Source organism: Salvia splendens, chromosome 8 (genome assembly GCF_004379255.2).
Source record: "Salvia splendens isolate huo1 chromosome 8, SspV2, whole genome shotgun sequence".
In the NCBI taxonomy this organism is placed as follows: domain Eukaryota; kingdom Viridiplantae; phylum Streptophyta; class Magnoliopsida; order Lamiales; family Lamiaceae; genus Salvia; species Salvia splendens.
Window position 1 is genome coordinate 11,893,926 of NC_056039.1, and position 17,253 is coordinate 11,911,178.

At 47.1% G+C, this 17,253-nt stretch overlaps 1 protein-coding gene across 1 annotated transcript; it reads right to left on the minus strand.

Annotated features, from left to right (window-relative positions):
* Positions 1–1,921: 1,921 nt before the first annotated feature.
* Positions 1,922–2,995, minus strand: LOC121745756. The gene has a single exon (XM_042139714.1). The coding sequence runs from the start codon at positions 2,993–2,995 to the stop codon at positions 1,922–1,924; it is 1,074 nt and encodes a 357-aa protein (XP_041995648.1).
* Between the last annotated feature and the right edge of the window lie 14,258 nt (positions 2,996–17,253).

The window sequence follows — 17,253 nt, forward strand, 5'->3', positions numbered from 1 at the left end:
AATTCCCCACGTAATAAAGATGCTCTTCTGGGAACGCATCTGATATAGCTTCCTCTGTATCTCCTAGAAAAATTCTGCTCTGATGATCAACTGCCTTATTCTCGGTCCCCTTCTTATCCCTCACTTCCCAGTCAAATTCTTGTAGTAACAACACCCATCAGATTAGTTTTGGCTTAGACTCCTTTTTCGCCAACAGGTACTTAATAGCTGCGTGATTAGTGAACATTATCACCCTCGACCCAAGTAAATATGGTCGGAATTTCTCAAATGAATACACAACAGCTAGCATTTGTTTCTCCGTGGTGTAGTAATTCTTCTGGGCCTGGTTAAGAGTCTTCGAGGCGTAGAAAATTACATAGCTCTTCCCATCAATTCTTTGACCTAGAGTGCTCCGACGGCGTAGTCACTGGCATCGCACATCACCTCGAAAGGGTGATTCAAGTCCGGAGCTCTGATTATCTGGGTTGATACAAGCTTAACCTTCAGGAGTTGGAAGGCCTCTTGACAAGCCTCGTCAAAGACAAAATCGACATCATTTTGCAGGAGACGGGTAAGCGGTTGCGCTATCTTCGCAAAATCCTTTATGAACCTTCGGTAAAAACTGCATCACCTAGGAATCCTCTCACTTCCTTCTGTCAAGTGGGATAAGGTAGCTTCGAGATTACATCCACCTTCGCCTTGTCGACTTGGATTCCTCTCTCAGATACAACATGGCCCAGGACGATTCCCTCTGGGACCATAAAATGACACTTCTTGAAGTTAAGGACGAGGTTATTCTCTTGACACCTTCTCAGAACAACATCCAAATGACCTAAGCATGACTCAAAAGAATCTTCGTAGATAGTGAAGTCGTCCATGAAGATTTCTATACACTCTTCTAACAGGTTGGAGAAAATGCTCAGCATACACCTTTGGAAAGTTCCAAGCGCATTGCATAGACCGAAGGGCATCCTCCTATAAACATACATGCCAAAAGGGCAGGTGAAAGTTGTCTTATCTTGATCCTCTGGATCGACGTAAATCTGAAAGTAGCCACTGTACCCGTCAAGAAAACAAAAGTATTGTTTCCCGGCTAACCGAGCATCTGGTCGATGAAAAGCAAGAGGAAATGGTCTTTTCGAGTGGCTGTATTTAACTTTTGGTAATCGATACACATCCTCCACCCCGTGACTAATCACATGGGAACGAGTTCATTCTTTTCATTCTTCACCACCTGTATACCCGACTTTTTCGGCACCATGTGGACCGGACTAACCCACTCACTATCTGGGATTGAGTAGATGATTCCCAAGGACAGTAACTTCAGCACCTCCTTCAAGACTTCTTCTCTCTTGTTCGGGTTCAGTTTCCTCTGTGAATCCCGGTAGGCCTTTGCGCCTTCTTCCAAGCAAATATGATGCATACAGAAATCGGGACTGATTCCCACCAGATCTGATAGAGTCCACCCTATGGCTTTCTTTTTCTTTCTGAGCACTTCCAGTAATTTACCCTCCTGTTCCTGGGTCAGGTTGCTGTTGACAATCACATGGAGCGTATCATTCGCTTCTAGGTAAGCATACTTCAAGCCTGGTGGAAGTGTCTTTTACTCTTTCTTTGGTGAACTAGTCTCCTGGGGCAGGGGGTTTTTATCCATTTCACTTGTGGTTGACTCCTCTGGGTCTCGTAACTTTTCCATACTGGCCAGATTGGCTGATCCCCTTGACCTGGTAAACGTCGGAAACTTACAGAATTCCATAATCGCCTCTGCTAGCTCTTCATCTGTCAATTCCTGTGTGTTCATTGCTTCGCACCAACCTGCTACATCTTTATCAATGGAATGGCTCAATTATGAATTATCAATCTGTTCCTGCATTAATTTAGTCTCAAGATATTCTTGGACCAAGGGGTTAATAATATCTACAGCATGAAAATTCTCCACATCTTAAGGTTTTTTCATAGCCTCATCAATGTTAAATGTGAATTTCTCCCCATGATAATCCAGGAAAATTGTTCCATCAAAAACATCAGTTATGGTCTTAGCGATGCGTAGGAATGATCTACCTAATAACACTCCGCTAGACTCAGCAGATTCATTTTCTCTCATCCTAATCACATGGAAATCGGCTGGATACAAGAAATCATGTACCTTAACCATCACATTTTCTAACACACCCTCTGGACTAATGCATGACCTATCCGCTAATTGGATCACCACTTTCGTTTCAAGCATTCGTACTCCTACCAACTTCTTGTCGATGGAAAGCGGTAAAACATTTATCGAAGCTCCTAGATCACACATAGCATGCTCAATTCTAATGTCCCTAATTGAAATGGGCAGAGTGAACATACCTGAGTCGGTGCGTTTTGATGACATCCTCCGCTTCTGAATCACTGCTGAAACACTTTCTCCGATCACTATTTTGCCATTGGGTCTAGTCTTATCGGCGTTGAATTCCTTGATGAACTTGCTGAAAAGAGGCAGCTTCAGAGCCTGCAGGAATGGCAGGTTGATTTCCAGCTTGCCGAAGATTTCCATGAAGTCTACTGGATCATCTTTCTTTTTTTCTGACATCCCCTCGGTAGGGAAAGGGGTCACTTGTTTGACCGTGTTGCTAGAATCTCCCTTAGAAGACTCTCCACTTTCTTTCATTACTTCTTCTTTGTCCACTTCAGTTCCTGGGTCTAGGAAAAGTGGGTCAGCCATTCGGGGTACTGGTTTTCTCAAGCCACCGATCTGGATATCACCCTTTGTTCTGGCTTCCCTTGTTTCCGCTTCTTTTGTCCCAGTGTCTTCCTTCTGATGGATTAGATCATCTCCTTCTTTGCTGACCCCAGTAGGCGTCCCTTCATCAATCCTCATTGTCGGACCCTTATACTCTTGTTCGGACCTAAGGGTGATTTGACTGATGTTAGCCCTATCTGGTGGCTTAACTGTGGCATGGATTCTTCTTTCATTCCCACGCATCTCACTCAGGGAAGTGGCAATCTGGGATAACTGCTTCGCCAGCATATCCATGGCTGCCTTGTGTTCCACCTAAGCGTCTTGGAGCTTATGTACCACATCATTGTTGGATTGCATGTTATTTTGAAGGTGCTGGGCTTGGAAATCTCCTTCCAGCTTCCTATTGAATTTGCCTAGGCTTGGAAATCTCCTTCCATTGGCGGTCCATAGTATGGTTAAGGTTGCAATTCCTCTAGACCTGGCGCTTTCTCCTTTTCTGGTGGGGCTGGCTGGTTGTTCTTCTTGATGGCACTCAAGAGTGCCTTCTCTAATCTGTTAATTCTGGCCTCCACCTTTTCGTCGCCTTGCTCTGTGACTGAATTAGCTGATCCCCTCCTAAGAATGGCGCGAGGCTGATCATGCGTCTTCTTTGCGTCAATCAATCTCCCTAGAATTTCTCTGGCCTCGCTCACACGCTTCTTTGTAAAATTCCCCCCGCTCGAGGAGTTCAACAAATCCTTGGATGCTGGATTCTCCCCTTCTTAGAAGATATTGTAGACTTCTGCTTCGACCATTCGGTTGTTAGGACAGGAATCAAGCAGTCCTTTGAAGCGCGACCAATATTGACTCAATGACTCATCATAATCTTGTCTGCATGCTTGAATTTCCTTCTTGAGAGCATTAGTCTTGTTCGCGGGAAAGAAGTAGTCCAAGAAAACTAGTCTGAAAACTGCCCACGCGCGGATAGAATTGGATGGTAACCTTAATAACCATGTATTAGCCTCACCCTTCAGGGCAAATGGGAGCGCTCGTAGCCTGTAATCCTCCTCAGTCGAATTAGGGGGTCTCTTCTGAATACTGCAAAGTTTGCAAAACTCATGGAGGAATTCATATGAGCACTCAATCTTCCGCCCGTAGAAATGCGGCATCACAGCCAGCACATTCATTTTGATATCGATCGCCTGCTGGGCCTGGGTAATGACAATGGCTTGGGATGGTTTGCCATTCAGGTGGGCATTGAGCGACCCTATATCCGGATCTTTATCAATTACGTCCGCCATACTTTCCGTACTTTCTGCCTCTATTTCTGAAAACGCCTCTGGTTCCTTCTTGATTGGCGAGGTCGGGTCCTCTTCACTGCCTGAACTCAACTGGAGCGGATCAGCTGTTGTGAACCCTGATCTGGTGGTTACATGAGCAAGTACTTCTTTAGGTTGCCAGCTGAACTGAGTGTCTCTCCAATTGGGCGTATAATTCCAGCTTCCAATCTTTGAGCCTTTACTTATAAACTGAAAACAAAAAGGAAAAATAACAATTCAAAACTATATACACCAAACCACTTTAAACAAAAACATAAATAACGCCATCAATCACCGGCAACGGCGCCATTTGAAGTGAGCTAGAGAGAGTCTGTGCACTTGATATTTCTCAATCCAACAGGTCTAGAGGATTTACTAGATCACAGGGTCTAGGAGATCATGAATCAATCAGAAATGGTCGTTGGATACACTTTTCACTGCTTCAAAACCTTAACCCATCATACTATTGGCTAGTATATGGAAGAAAGGATCGATCCCACAGAGATGGAGGTGTTATCAAGTATTTAGAGGGTTTGGAATGGGTCGGATGCTGCCACGCAACTCATGGGTTAATATTTCTTTAAACTACTAGACTCGAGAGAATTAAAAGCATCTAACTACTACTGGACCTAAGAAACGAGAAAAACAAAAAAACACGTACACATGCATGATTCGAGAGATGACTAAACTAAGGAAGGTTTATCAAACTACTAGGTCAAGTAAAAATGTTTCCCGAAACAGTTAGACCAAGATGTCAGAAAAGCAAGGGAACAGATTTCCCGATTTAGCTACTGCGACAGATAAATCTGCAAAAGCAAACAAACAAATAGATCTCAGTCTAACTACCAACAATCATCATCTTCTTCAGCAAATTGAAATGAACATGAATGAAACAGAGCATCAAAATAGAGCATCAAACACAAAAAAACAGAGTAAACTCAGATCGGACTTCGAACGCTACGATTAAGCTTAAAACTACAAGATCTAAACTATCAGGTCGAGCAAATCGAAAACAACAGTAAAAATAACCATACCCATGCAGATCCAAATCAGTATGTATCAGATCTATAACTCCAATTCACAATCCACTCCAGATCAATCCAATCCAAACTCGACCACATTCAGATCCATATCCATCGACTCCAATTCAATGCAATTCAACAACAAACCAACTCCGATTCAACCGATCTCAACTCCAAATCGACAATCAATTGCGAAAAGCATCCAATTCAGTAAAAACCAACATCAAGCATCAAAACCAACATAAAACAGTAAACAAAAACTTCCATAGCTGCAGAAAATAGGTTCAAACACAAAAGCAGTCGCCGAGCTTCCAGCAGAGAAGTTCACGGCGAGCATAAAACGACAGAAAAGTAAAATGATTGTATCTTCGCCCTCGTGAGGACGGTGTTACACTACAAACTAAGCTAACCGAACCCAATATACCCAGAATTACCCCATTGATGCCAAGTACGTGTGTGAAGTTAGCTAAAACTAAAGTGAAACTAAGGAGTAAGTTGGAGCTCTCTGCTCTTCAAGATAGTTGTCCCTTTTATAGTTGAGGCTCAGATCCCTAGGGCACTCCTTCATGATTTGTCATTTTTACCCTCCGAAAAAAGATCTTTTAAAATTTGCTTATTGATGGGGTACGAACTAAACCCTAATGGCAAGCCCAATAATAGTGACGGCCCATCAGCCCAGAGCCCAAGAAAGAGTATCTGTTCGGCACCAAAGAGTTCGGCACGACCAAAGAGTTCGGACTCAGCCTACAGCTCGGTAAAAGCCGACCAGTCAAGCTCTCCTCTCAGATCGGCAAGAGCTGATCGGTAAAGTCCAGCAGTTCGGTCTCAGCATTCGACCGAACTAGGAGTTAGTGGACTCATGAAAGGCCTCCACGACCTCCGCTATACCCACGATCTATTTAGTGGTACGAAGCAGTTATTGAGCAGTTATTGCTCACCCACGATCTTGTTAGTGGGGCTGTAAACCACGACCTTAGTTCAATGTATAAATAGAACTTAGATCAGATAGAAAAGGGTTAAGCTCTCTAGAGATAAAATCATATAGCAAGTCTGTGTTGTAAGCTGTAATCCCAGATCAAGCAATACAATCTTGCCCTCCCTTCTTCCCGTGGACGTAGATTTACCTCAGTAAATCGAACCACGTAAATTCTGTGTCATAATCTTCATTCTCTACCAGCATTTATTAACATCAGAAATTCGCGGAATCATCACTGGCGCCGTCTGTGGGAAGCAGAGAACAAAATTTGTGATAAAGCGAATTTTTGATCCATTTTTTCCACCCAAAAAATGCATACCAGATCGCAGAATACCCGTATTCCAGCCCGTGAGAACCAGGAGGAAGCCAATCCATCCCATAGGTCGGGAAAACAGCCTAGGGATAAATCCACCACCAGTTCTCATGGCGAAGGAACAAGCCGCTCCAAAAATCGTCCCACTGAGTCTTCCCAGCAGCCCGATTTGAATGAGGCTGTCAAGCAGTTTTTGGCTGAAAAGCAGGAGGAATTCTTAACCTTCCTGCGAAAAAGCCAAAAGCAGCCGGATACGAAAACGACGGATTCCCCTTCTCCCTCCGCACAAGAAAGTCACTACCGCAGTAGTGTCGCATCTCCCAGGAGAAAGAATCCTCAACCCCGACATATTCCTGTCCATCCTCGGTACCGGAATCACAGGAGAACTCAATCTCCTCCATACCGACGAGATATCGGATTAGCCGTGTACGGAGCACTGAAGACTCCGTTCTCGGACGACATCACCCGAACTCCCCTACCACAGAACTACCGAACTCCGTCGATGACTTACGACGGGCTCGTGGACCCTCACGATTTCTTGGGGCGCTATCAATATAACATGGCGAACCAGGGTCTCAACGAGGTCCACATGTGCAAGCTGTTTCCCGAGCTGCTCATCGGGAACGCGAGAAGGTGGTTCGATAGCCTCCCCCAGGGCAGCATCAGATCTTACCGAGATCTAATGGATGCCTTCCACAGGAGGTTCTTTCAGAAAGCGGAAGCCCGAATCACTTCGGCTCAGCTGCTTTCCATTCGTCAAGGTCGCGACGAAAAAATTAGCGACTTTATGACAAGATTCCACAAGGAATGCCTGCAAGTAGACGATCTCAACGATCTGCTTGTCATCTCGGCATTCCAAAATGGAATCCTGCCCGGAGCTCTCTACAGGAAGCTCGTTGAGTGCGGTCCGCAGACAGCTCAGGAAATGTGGGACATTGCGGACCAGTACTCCCGGGCCGATGAGGCAGACCGTCGCAAACGGTCGTTAGACAGCTCATCGTCCCGAGGAGACAGAAGGAAGCCCGATCATAGCGATCAGGGGCATCCTCGCCGGACTCCATTTGAAAGAATTCAAAGGGCTCCGGTGCAAGACAGATTGGGACCTCGTCTCAATCCCGAGAAGCCGCCCGCTCAGTTCGTACCGCTGAACAAGCCGAGAGCGGAAATTTTCGAACTGCACTCTGACCTATTCGAAAAGCCAAAGCGGATGACGAAATCAGTCGCGCGCCGACCACAGGATAACTACTGCTCCTACCATCAAGACCACGGTCACGATACTGAGGAGTGCAGAAACTTGGCTGCAGGTATCGATGTTCTTGTGAAGGCAGGGACATTGAAAAAATACCGAAGTAAGCAGCCAAAGAAGAATAAAAAGCAGAGTGGTGCGAACTGCGCCCCTCAGGATCCGAAAAGGCAGCCGGATCCCGAAGACGATGACGAGCCGCAATATGATGGAGTAATCCAGACTATTGACGCGCTCCCTGCCGGGAAGACCAAGTCGTCCCTAAAGTCAGAACGCAGAGGCTCCAATCGAGAGGAGCCAACGCATAAAAGGCTGAAGCAGGACGAAGTGATTACGTTCTCGGCTGCTGATCCCGTCCCGGCCATCTCTCCTCACCAAGACGCCATTGTCATCCAAGCCGGAGTGGCAAACAAACTGATCCACAGGGTGTTTGTGGATACAGGAGCGTCGGTTAGCATTCTTTTTAAAGAGTGCTTCGACAAACTAGAAGTGGACCCAGCTCGGCTCAGTCCGGCTCCGCTTCCCCTGAAGAGCTTCACTCAGGAGGACACCCGCCCTGAAGGTATTATCAGCCTTCCGATCACGGTGGGGAAAGCGCCTACTAGCTCCAGTACGATGATTGAGTTTTTCGTGGTGAAAGCTCGGTCCCCGTACAACGTCATCCTGGGAAGAGACTGGCTCAACACAGTTCGGGCCGTTTGCTCCACCTATCACCTCACCATCAAGATCCCTACTAAAGGAGGGATAGCGGTCATCCGAGGTGACCAAAAGAGAGCAAAGGAATGTCTGCAAATTGCGCTTAGAAGTGCCGAGCAGTCAGATCGGCACCACCAAGCATAGCAATCACAGCAGCCGGAGTCAGAGGCGATGACCGAAGTCATACCGGAGCCGAACTCGATGACAGTTCAGCTGTACGAAGACGATCCATCCAGAACGGTTAAGATCGGCTTCGCGGGAACGCCCCTACTTCGGGAAAAAACCATCCAGCTCCTCAAGGAGTATAAAGACGTCTTTGCATGGTCTCCGTTGGACATGACCGGAGTGCCCCCCGAGGTAATCACTCATCGGTTAAATATTGATCCTTCAGTCCGGCCGATAAAACAGAAGCAAAGACTCTTTGCGGCAGAACGAAGTCAAGTCATCCATGACGAAGTCCGTCAATTATTGAAGGCGGATGTGTTATTCGAAGTGAAGTATCCTTCGTGGGTGGCCAATCCTGTCATGATCAAGAAAAAGGAAGGAGGATGGCGGATGTGCATAGATTTCACCGATCTAAATAAGCACTGTCCCAAAGATTGCTATCCCCTTCCGAACATAGATAAAAAAGTAGAAGCTTTGATAGGCTTTGAAATTTTTTGTTTTCTTGATCTGTACAAAGGATACCATCAAGTTTTAATGGATGAGATTGACGCTTCAAAAACGGCCTTCATTACTGATTTCGGCATTTTCGCTTATAAAAAGATGCCATTCGGTTTAAAGAATGCCGGAGCCACTTATCAAAGGATGGTAGACAAGCTTTTTCGGCACCTGATTGGAAAGGAGGTCGAAGTGTATGTTGACGATATAGTCGTCAAAAGCAAAAGCACTTCGGAGTACGAGCACAACCTCAAGTCCACTCTCAACGTGCTCAAGAAAGCCAACCTCAAGCTTAATCCCCAAAAGTGTACCTTTTTGGTAGATTCGGGAAAGTTTCTGGGTTGTTGGGTTTCAAAGGACGGACTCAAGGCAAACCCCTCAAAAGTTCAAATCGTTCAGAACATGGCAATGCCGAAGTCCATACATGACGTGCAAAGGCTAACCGGATGTCTAGCCGCACTGAATCGATTCCTTTCCCAAGCAGCCGAAAAGCAACTGCCGTTCTTCAAGGTGTTGAAAAAGGCACCAAAGTTCGAGTGGGGAGCCGAGCAGAAAAAGGCCTTTGACGAGCTCAAAAGTTATCTAGCCGAGCTTCCTATTCTCTCTGCTCCAACCGAAGCCGAAGTAATATTCTTATACTTAGCGGCATCGGATCAAACCATCAGCGCGGTGCTTGTACGAGAAGAAGGCCTAAAGCAGCTTCCCATCTATTTTACAAGCCGAGCATTAAGAGGTCCAGAAACCAGGTATCAACCACTGGAAAAGATTGCTCTGGCATTAGTAAATGCAGCAAGGAGACTGCGGCCATACTTCTATGCTCACAAGGTATGCGTCTTAACTGATCTGCCACTTCGGCAAGTGTTGACCAAACCAGAAGCATCAGGCAGAATCGCCAAGTGGGCTATAGAGTTGGGAGAGCACACAATTGAATATCTACCTCGGAAAGCCATCAAGGGACAAGCCTTGGCAGATTTTCTTGCAGAAGCGAAGTTCGATCAAGCAATTCCTGTTATTGCCGAACAGAAGAATTCTGCCAATGCCGAACTAGCACAGCCCTTGGAATCCGAAGTAGAGCCGCCGGACTGCTGGAGCGGGTTCGTAGATGGAGCTTCGAACAAGATGGGAAGTGGAGCTGGTATTTTACTTGTCGCTCCCGACGGACACGAGGTAGCCTACTCACTTCGGTTCTTATTCCCCACTACTAATAATGAAGCCGAGTACGAAGCCCTCCTGGCCGGACTCCAGTTAGCGCAGAGCCTGCTCGTCAAATCTCTCAAAGTCCATTGTGATTCACAAGTCATAGTAAATCACATGTTGGGTACAAGTGAAGCCCGTGACGAGAGAATGAAGAAGTATTTGGACAAAGCGCAAAGCATCAGCCGAAGTTTCTCCTATTTTCGGATAATCCGTATTCCCAGAGCGGAAAATAGCCGAGCAGATACCTTAAGTAAGTTGGCCTCAGATCCGAGCTCAAAGGCGGAAGAATTAATGCATCGAAGCATTGATGAAGCCGAGGTACATTCAGTATCCAGCTCGCCGAACTGGATGACGCCGATCTTGCAGTATCTGGATCAAGGACAATTGCCCGAGGATAAGAGAGAAGCTCGGAAGATTACGTGCCGAGCACTTCGGTACGAACTTCATGAAGGAGTCCTCTTTAGAAAGTCTTACCTCCAGCCGTTATTGCGGTGCGTAGGACCAGAAGAGACGGACTACATCCTCAGAGAAGTTCATGAAGGATCGTGCGGTAGCCACATCGGAGCCAGAGCTTTAGCTAAAAAAGTTCTGAGATGGGGATATTATTGGCCAACCATGGTACAAGAGGCAGTGCAGCTCGTCAAGAAGTGTACGAAGTGCCAAATTCATGCAAATGTCCCAAGGATGCCGCAGACCGATCTATACACTATGCAAAGCCCTTGGCCTTTCATGCAATGGGGCATAGACATAGTGGGACCACTTCCTCAAGCTCCTCGGCAAATGAAATTCCTTATCGTTGCCGTGGACTACTTCACGAAGTGGGTGGAGGCTGAACCATTAGCTACGATAACGAGCTCAAAGGCATTGGACTTCGTCTGGAAGAACATAGTGTGCCGATTTGGCATACCCCACATCCTCATCTCGGATAATGGGACTCAGTTCACCGACAAGACGTTCAAGAATTGGTGCCAAGAGCTGAACATTCAACAGCGGTTCACTTCGGTCTCCCATCCCCAAGCAAACGGACAAACGGAAGTAACGAACCGGATTCTGGTGAAAGGGTTAAAAGCTCGGTTAGAACAAGCCAAAGGACAATGGGTAGAAAATCTCCCTCAAGTCCTGTGGTCCTACCGAACTACACCCAAAACCTCCAACGGTGAAACCCCGTATAGTCTGGTGTACGGCACTGAAGCCGTAATTCCGGTGGAGATCGGCGTACCCAGTCCCCGAACTCTAAATTTCTCCTCAGAAATGAATGACGACGGACTGAGAGCCGAACTAGATCTCGCCGAAGAAAGAAGAGAATTGGCGTGCATAAAAGCAGCCAAGTATAAGGAGCAAGTAGCCCGGTATTATAACCAAAGGGTGAAAAAGCTTCAATTTCAAGTGGGAGATCTCGTCTTGAGAAACAACAAAGTAAGCCGAGCAGAAAAGCTGGGCAAACTCGAACCCACATGGGAGGGTCCGTATCGGGTGTCAGAAGTCCTCGGCAAAGGGTCTTATAAATTGACTCACATGTCAGGAGAACAAGTACCCCGAACATGGCACGTCTCCAACCTCAAGAAGTTCCACTTGTAAGAGACAAAGTCCGGTCAGTCTGTCTTGTGTCTAGTTCGGTCATAGGGGTACATGTTTTTATTTGTTTGTTTTTACTTGTACCTTTTACTTGTCGTTTTATAAAAAGTTTAAAGTTTTTTCTTTCGTCTTTTTCATTTTTTCTCTATGTGTTTTGTCTCTATGTGCTTGTCGTCTCTTACAAATGGTACCAAGGTATATCGTTCTTTAAAGACTGATCCCCTTTTTAGATCGATTATTAAAGACTATTGTGAGTCCAAGCTTCTAAGGAGGATATAAGACCACAAGTCAGCTTAACAAGCAGTCCGTCTGAAACGAACTGCAATAAGCCAACGATTGTGAGTCCAAGCTTCCAAGGAGGATACAAGACCGCAATTCAGCTTAACAAGCACTTCGTCTGAAACGAACTGCAATAAGGGAAAGTCCGATCCACGCGATAAACCTCGCCGAATTAGGACGACCAAGTTCGGTCAAAGAAGTTTACCTCATAAGACCGGGGACGACCATGTCTGGTCAAAGAGGTTTACTGCATAAGACCACTTCGGTTAACTGGGAAAGTCCGATCCACGCGATAAAACTCGCCGAATTAGGACAAGGGAAAGTTCGATCCCGGCGACAAAAATCGCCAAATTAGAACACAAACCAAGTCTGGTCAAAGATGTTTATTTCATCAGACCAAAGACGAGTCCGGTCAAAGATGTTTATTTCATCAGACCAAAGACGAGTCCGGTCAAAGATGTTTATTTCATCAGACCAAAGACGAGTCCGGTCAAAGATGTTTATTTCATCAGACCAAAGACGAGTCCGGTCAAAGATGTTTATTTCATCAGACCAAAGACGAGTCCGGTCAAAGATGTTTATTTCATCAGACCAAAGACGAGTCCGGTCAAAGATGTTTATTTCATCAGACCAAAGACGAGTCCGGTCAAAGATGTTTATTTCATCAGACCAAAGACGAGTCCGGTCAAAGAAGTTTACTTCATAAGACCAAGGACCAAGTTCGGTCAAAGAAGTTTACTTCATAAGACCGAGGACAAGTACGATGAAATTTTTTCGCTAAGCTGTAAATAGTGTTAGAAGCGAAAACAAAATTTCATTCTTCAAATCTTGTTCGGCATACAACTCAGCTACCCTACAAAATGGCGTTACGCTATTACAAAGGACTATTCTACTGTCCAGGGTTGCTGAAGTTAAGCCACCTATCTGCAAAATCCTCTGGAAGCCGAGTTCGGTTGTTCCGAGCAGATGAAGAATAAGCAGGTCGACGAGATGCTATCCTCGACCCAACGCCTCTTCCCCGAGCCCGAGAAGTCCTAACACCTCGGCGATGAAGAGTCTCTGCAATAATCATCTGCTGATCTTGCTCGCTCATAGTCACAACTCCTCGGCGAATTTCAGTCCGTCCCTGTCTTGACGATTCCGGTTGCTCCTGAGCCCGTTCTCGTCTTGACGTTTCCGGTTGTTCCGGAGTTCGTTGTTGACTGGAAGTAGGATTTTGAACAAGGGAACCAGAGGCTTGATCTGGAGTGCGAGCATCTGTTGGCACGACATGCCGAAGGAATCTTTCTATGGAGGGGCGCCGAGAAAGAACAATGTCGTACCGAGAAGCCCAGCGCCGTAATGATTTCACAACTTGTTGGCAAGCCGAGCTCTCCAGCGCATTGTTCCTCCGGAGTACATGATATTCCTCCCACAGTTCGTCAACTCGACTCTGAACATCTGATATGGTCAATCCCCCGCGCACACGGATGTAATCCTCGTACGCAGTCTTCTCAGCAACGGTCGTATTCAGCTCGGCCTCCAGGTCCTTCTTATCGGACTCTAAGTCCTTATTATCGGCCTCCAGCTTCACTAAACGAGCCAGAAGCTCGTCATTCTTCGTCTGATCGGCTATAGCTCTTTGCTCAGCTTCGTCTAAAGCCGAAGAGTACAGCCGTTTCCAGTGAAGTATCTCCATCTCCTTGAGTACAAAGCAGCTATATTAGTTCGGCAGCTGTACCGAGCAGATAGTAAAATACAACAGGAATAAAGGCGAGTACGAAAAGCTATACGAAGACAAGTGTAGAGAATTTTTCATTCACAAGGAAAATTTTTTACACTAGGAGGGCTTCAAGGCCATTTTACAAGGAAGAAACTGGACTAAGAGAAGGGAGACGAAATCATACTCCGCCAGCTTCGTCTCCGGCTCCTTGGTCTGGTTCAGCTTCTTTCTCCTGAACTACCTCAGCCTCCGCCTCGCCTCCTGCCGGCCTCGCCTCCGCCTCCTGATCGGCCTCCTTCTCCGGATGCCCGGCCCGCTCGACTTCGGCCTCCAGCTCCGGCGGCTCGGCCTCACCCTCTCCGTTGTAAGTCGAAGCGGGTGAAACGGGTCCCACGGAGGCAAAGATAGCCTCCAGGTTCTCGTCCCGATCAGCTCGACAACTCCGGACTCGGTCTGCAGAAAGCAGGACCGAGGATGAAGCGAGCTCCTCAAGGAGCGGCAGATTCTGAAGCCGAGCTGCTATCTCTCGGCTGTACAGAGGCAGCACGACGTCGGCCCCCTGCTCGCCCTTATCGGCAATTAGCCTTACCAGGCTACCGACAAAGGCCGAGAACTGGCTGCTCAAAAAGAGTTTCTCCGTGTAAACACGGAGAGCCTCCCCTTGGGCAACCACGGCAGCAGCATCGCTCCGCTTCGTCTGCTCTCGCTGGATGACGAGCTGGTTTTTGGCAAACTGAGCTTCATCCTGGGCCGAAATCCTAGCAGCTCTGGCCTTCTCAAAGTTAGCCTCAGCCTGTTCGGCCCGATGACAAGCAGCCGCCAACTTCCTCTGCATCTCGGCATAGTCATTGGACGCTTTGGAGAGTTCGACGGCGACGAGCTTGGAGAGCATATCGTTCCTCTGAAAATGGATAAAGAAAAAAGTCAACAAAGGGGCCACAAAAAATACAGGAAAAAAGTAAGGCCAGAAAATCAAGAAGAGAATTCACCTCGGCGAAGTCCGTGGGCCATAAAAACGGCTCACAGATATGTTCCGAAGGAGGCGCCAAGACCACGTCTTTCTCTGGCGCTCTCGGGGGCTTCTGGGCCTTCCCCCTCCCCTTTGCCGAAGTCGACTCCGGCTTCTTCGGATCCGAAGAGGTTTTTTGCCTTTTCGGAGTCCTCTCGGCATCAGACGCCGAGCTGGTGGTTTTCGGCCTCTCCGGCTCCTTGGACTCCGAAGATTTGCGGCTAGCCTTACTCAGCATGTACACTGCCAAAAAGCAGGAAAGCAAAGTCAGATTTTGTTCGTTAAAGCAGTAGAGCATAAAGATAAAGAGAAATCCTCACCCTCGGCCTCTTCGTCCGAAGACGAGATGTCGAACACGACGTCGCCCTTGACGAGCTCAGACTCCGTGTATTGTTTCCTAACTATGGGAATCTTGTTGAGCTCGCCATCGAGCGCGTCCAACGGTTCAGGCCGAGGGTGACGGATAACGGACTCCGGCCCTCTCCAGGGAAAACTAGGAGCCGCGGTCCTATCATAGTAGAAGAAGCGATTTTGCCACTTCGGCCACTTCGTTTTACAAAAGGCCCTAAAGGGCTGTAAAGGGATCAAGTAAAACCAAGACCCCTTCCTCTTAAATTGAAAAAATTTAAGGATCGCCTTCAAAGACAAATCCCTTCCTAACCTACGGAGTTCGGCAGCGAAGGCCGACAAGTGCCTCCAAGAGTTCGGAGTCACTTGGCCTAAAGGAAGCTGAAAAAAATCTAGTAAATCTATAAAGGCGGAAGGGAGGGGGAAACGAAGCCCGCATTCTAAGCAGGCCTCGTACACGGTGGCGTACCCCTCCGGCGGGGAGTCAGCCCTATGATCACCGTCAGGTACCACCGCCTTCCCCCCAGGAAAAAAGTATTTTTCGGGTAGGGATGTCACAGTATCCTTACTCAAAATACTATGGAAATACTCTACGGTCTTCTCCCCGGACTCTTTCCGGCCAGAAGACCCCTTATCCCCTTTCCTACCGCTACCCGACTCCGAAGAAGAAGAAGACATTTTCCTTACTTTTTGAAGGTGAAGAAAGTCTGAAGAAGCTCTTGAAAGCGGAAGAAAATTTCTCGAGAAAGAGAGAGTATAGAAGACGCAACAGCAAAAGTGTGCAAATGAGGAAGAAAGAGCATATTTATCAGATTCGGGAAAGATTTCGAGATCGTTGCGCCGTTTCGAATCCCACCTTTTCAGGATTCAACGGCCGGATTTTACTGTCGCATTTAATGCAGGCACGCGCAAGGCACGTCCCCTGACGTCAGCCTCCCCCTTACCATTATCCAGAATGCCGAAGTGACTCACCTCGCCGAAGTGATTCACTTCGCTTTTCGGGGGGGGTAGTGATGGGGTACGAACTAAACCCTAATGGCAAGCCCAATAATAGTGACGGCCCATCAGCCCAGAGCCCAAGAAAGAGTATCTGTTCGGCACCAAAGAGTTCGGCACGACCAAAGAGTTCGGACTCAGCCTACAGCTCGGTAAAAGCCGACCAGTCAAGCTCTCCTCTCAGATCGGCAAGAGCTGATCGGTAAAGTCCAGCAGTTCGGTCTCAGCATTCGACCGAACTAGGAGTTAGTGGACTCATGAAAGGCCTCCACGACCTCCGCTATACCCACGATCTATTTAGTGGTACGAAGCAGTTATTGAGCAGTTATTGCTCACCCACGATCTTGTTAGTGGGGCTGTAAACCACGACCTTAGTTCAATGTATAAATAGAACTTAGATCAGATAGAAAAGGGTTAAGCTCTCTAGAGATAAAATCATATAGCAAGTCTGTGTTGTAAGCTGTAATCCCAGATCAAGCAATACAATCTTGCCCTCCCTTCTTCCCGTGGACGTAGATTTACCTCAGTAAATCGAACCACGTAAATTCTGTGTCATAATCTTCATTCTCTACCAGCATTTATTAACATCAGAAATTCGCGGAATCATCACTTATTGTTCACTTTTGCTTCCTGCCAGCGTTTTCATCATTTCCTTGGTCAGGTAAATTGCTGGCGCATTTTCACTTCACTTTCCTCATTTTCGTCTGCCCGGCTGATTTGTATGCATTTCCTGTGTCTAGCAGATATTTCACGCACCTGAACTTACAAACACTTATTAGTTCACTGAAATCACAGAATTTAACCCCATAACCAATGCATGAAATGAGCCTTATCAGTACCCCATTTTATACTGGCGGTTGTTAGCGGTGAAGTTGATGGCCGACGCTTTACCATCCAAAACTTCGCTGAAGAGGTCGGATTGGTTGATCACGTTGATGTCGTTGTTCAATTCGGGGACCCCGAAAAACGCATGACAAATCCATAGCCGGTAGTCGGCAACGGCCTCGATTATAATGGTGGGGTGGGTGCCTTTGTGGCCGCTCGTGTATGATCCCCTCCACGCCACAGGGCAATTCTTCCATTGCCAATGCATGCAATTAACGCTGCCAAGCATCCCGGGGAATCTGTGCACTGTTTCGTGACGTCGGAGCAGAAACTGACAATCTATGTTGCTTGGCTTCCGGAGAAATTCGTCGGTGAAGGCTGCCCGGACGTCTTTGTAGAAGTTCATAAAACAG

What these genes read in the sequence shown, in the direction of transcription:
- LOC121745756 (XM_042139714.1), bottom strand. Translation starts at nt 2,995, where the DNA reads ATGGATATGCTGGCGAAGCAGTTATCCCAGATTGCCACTTCCCTGAGT.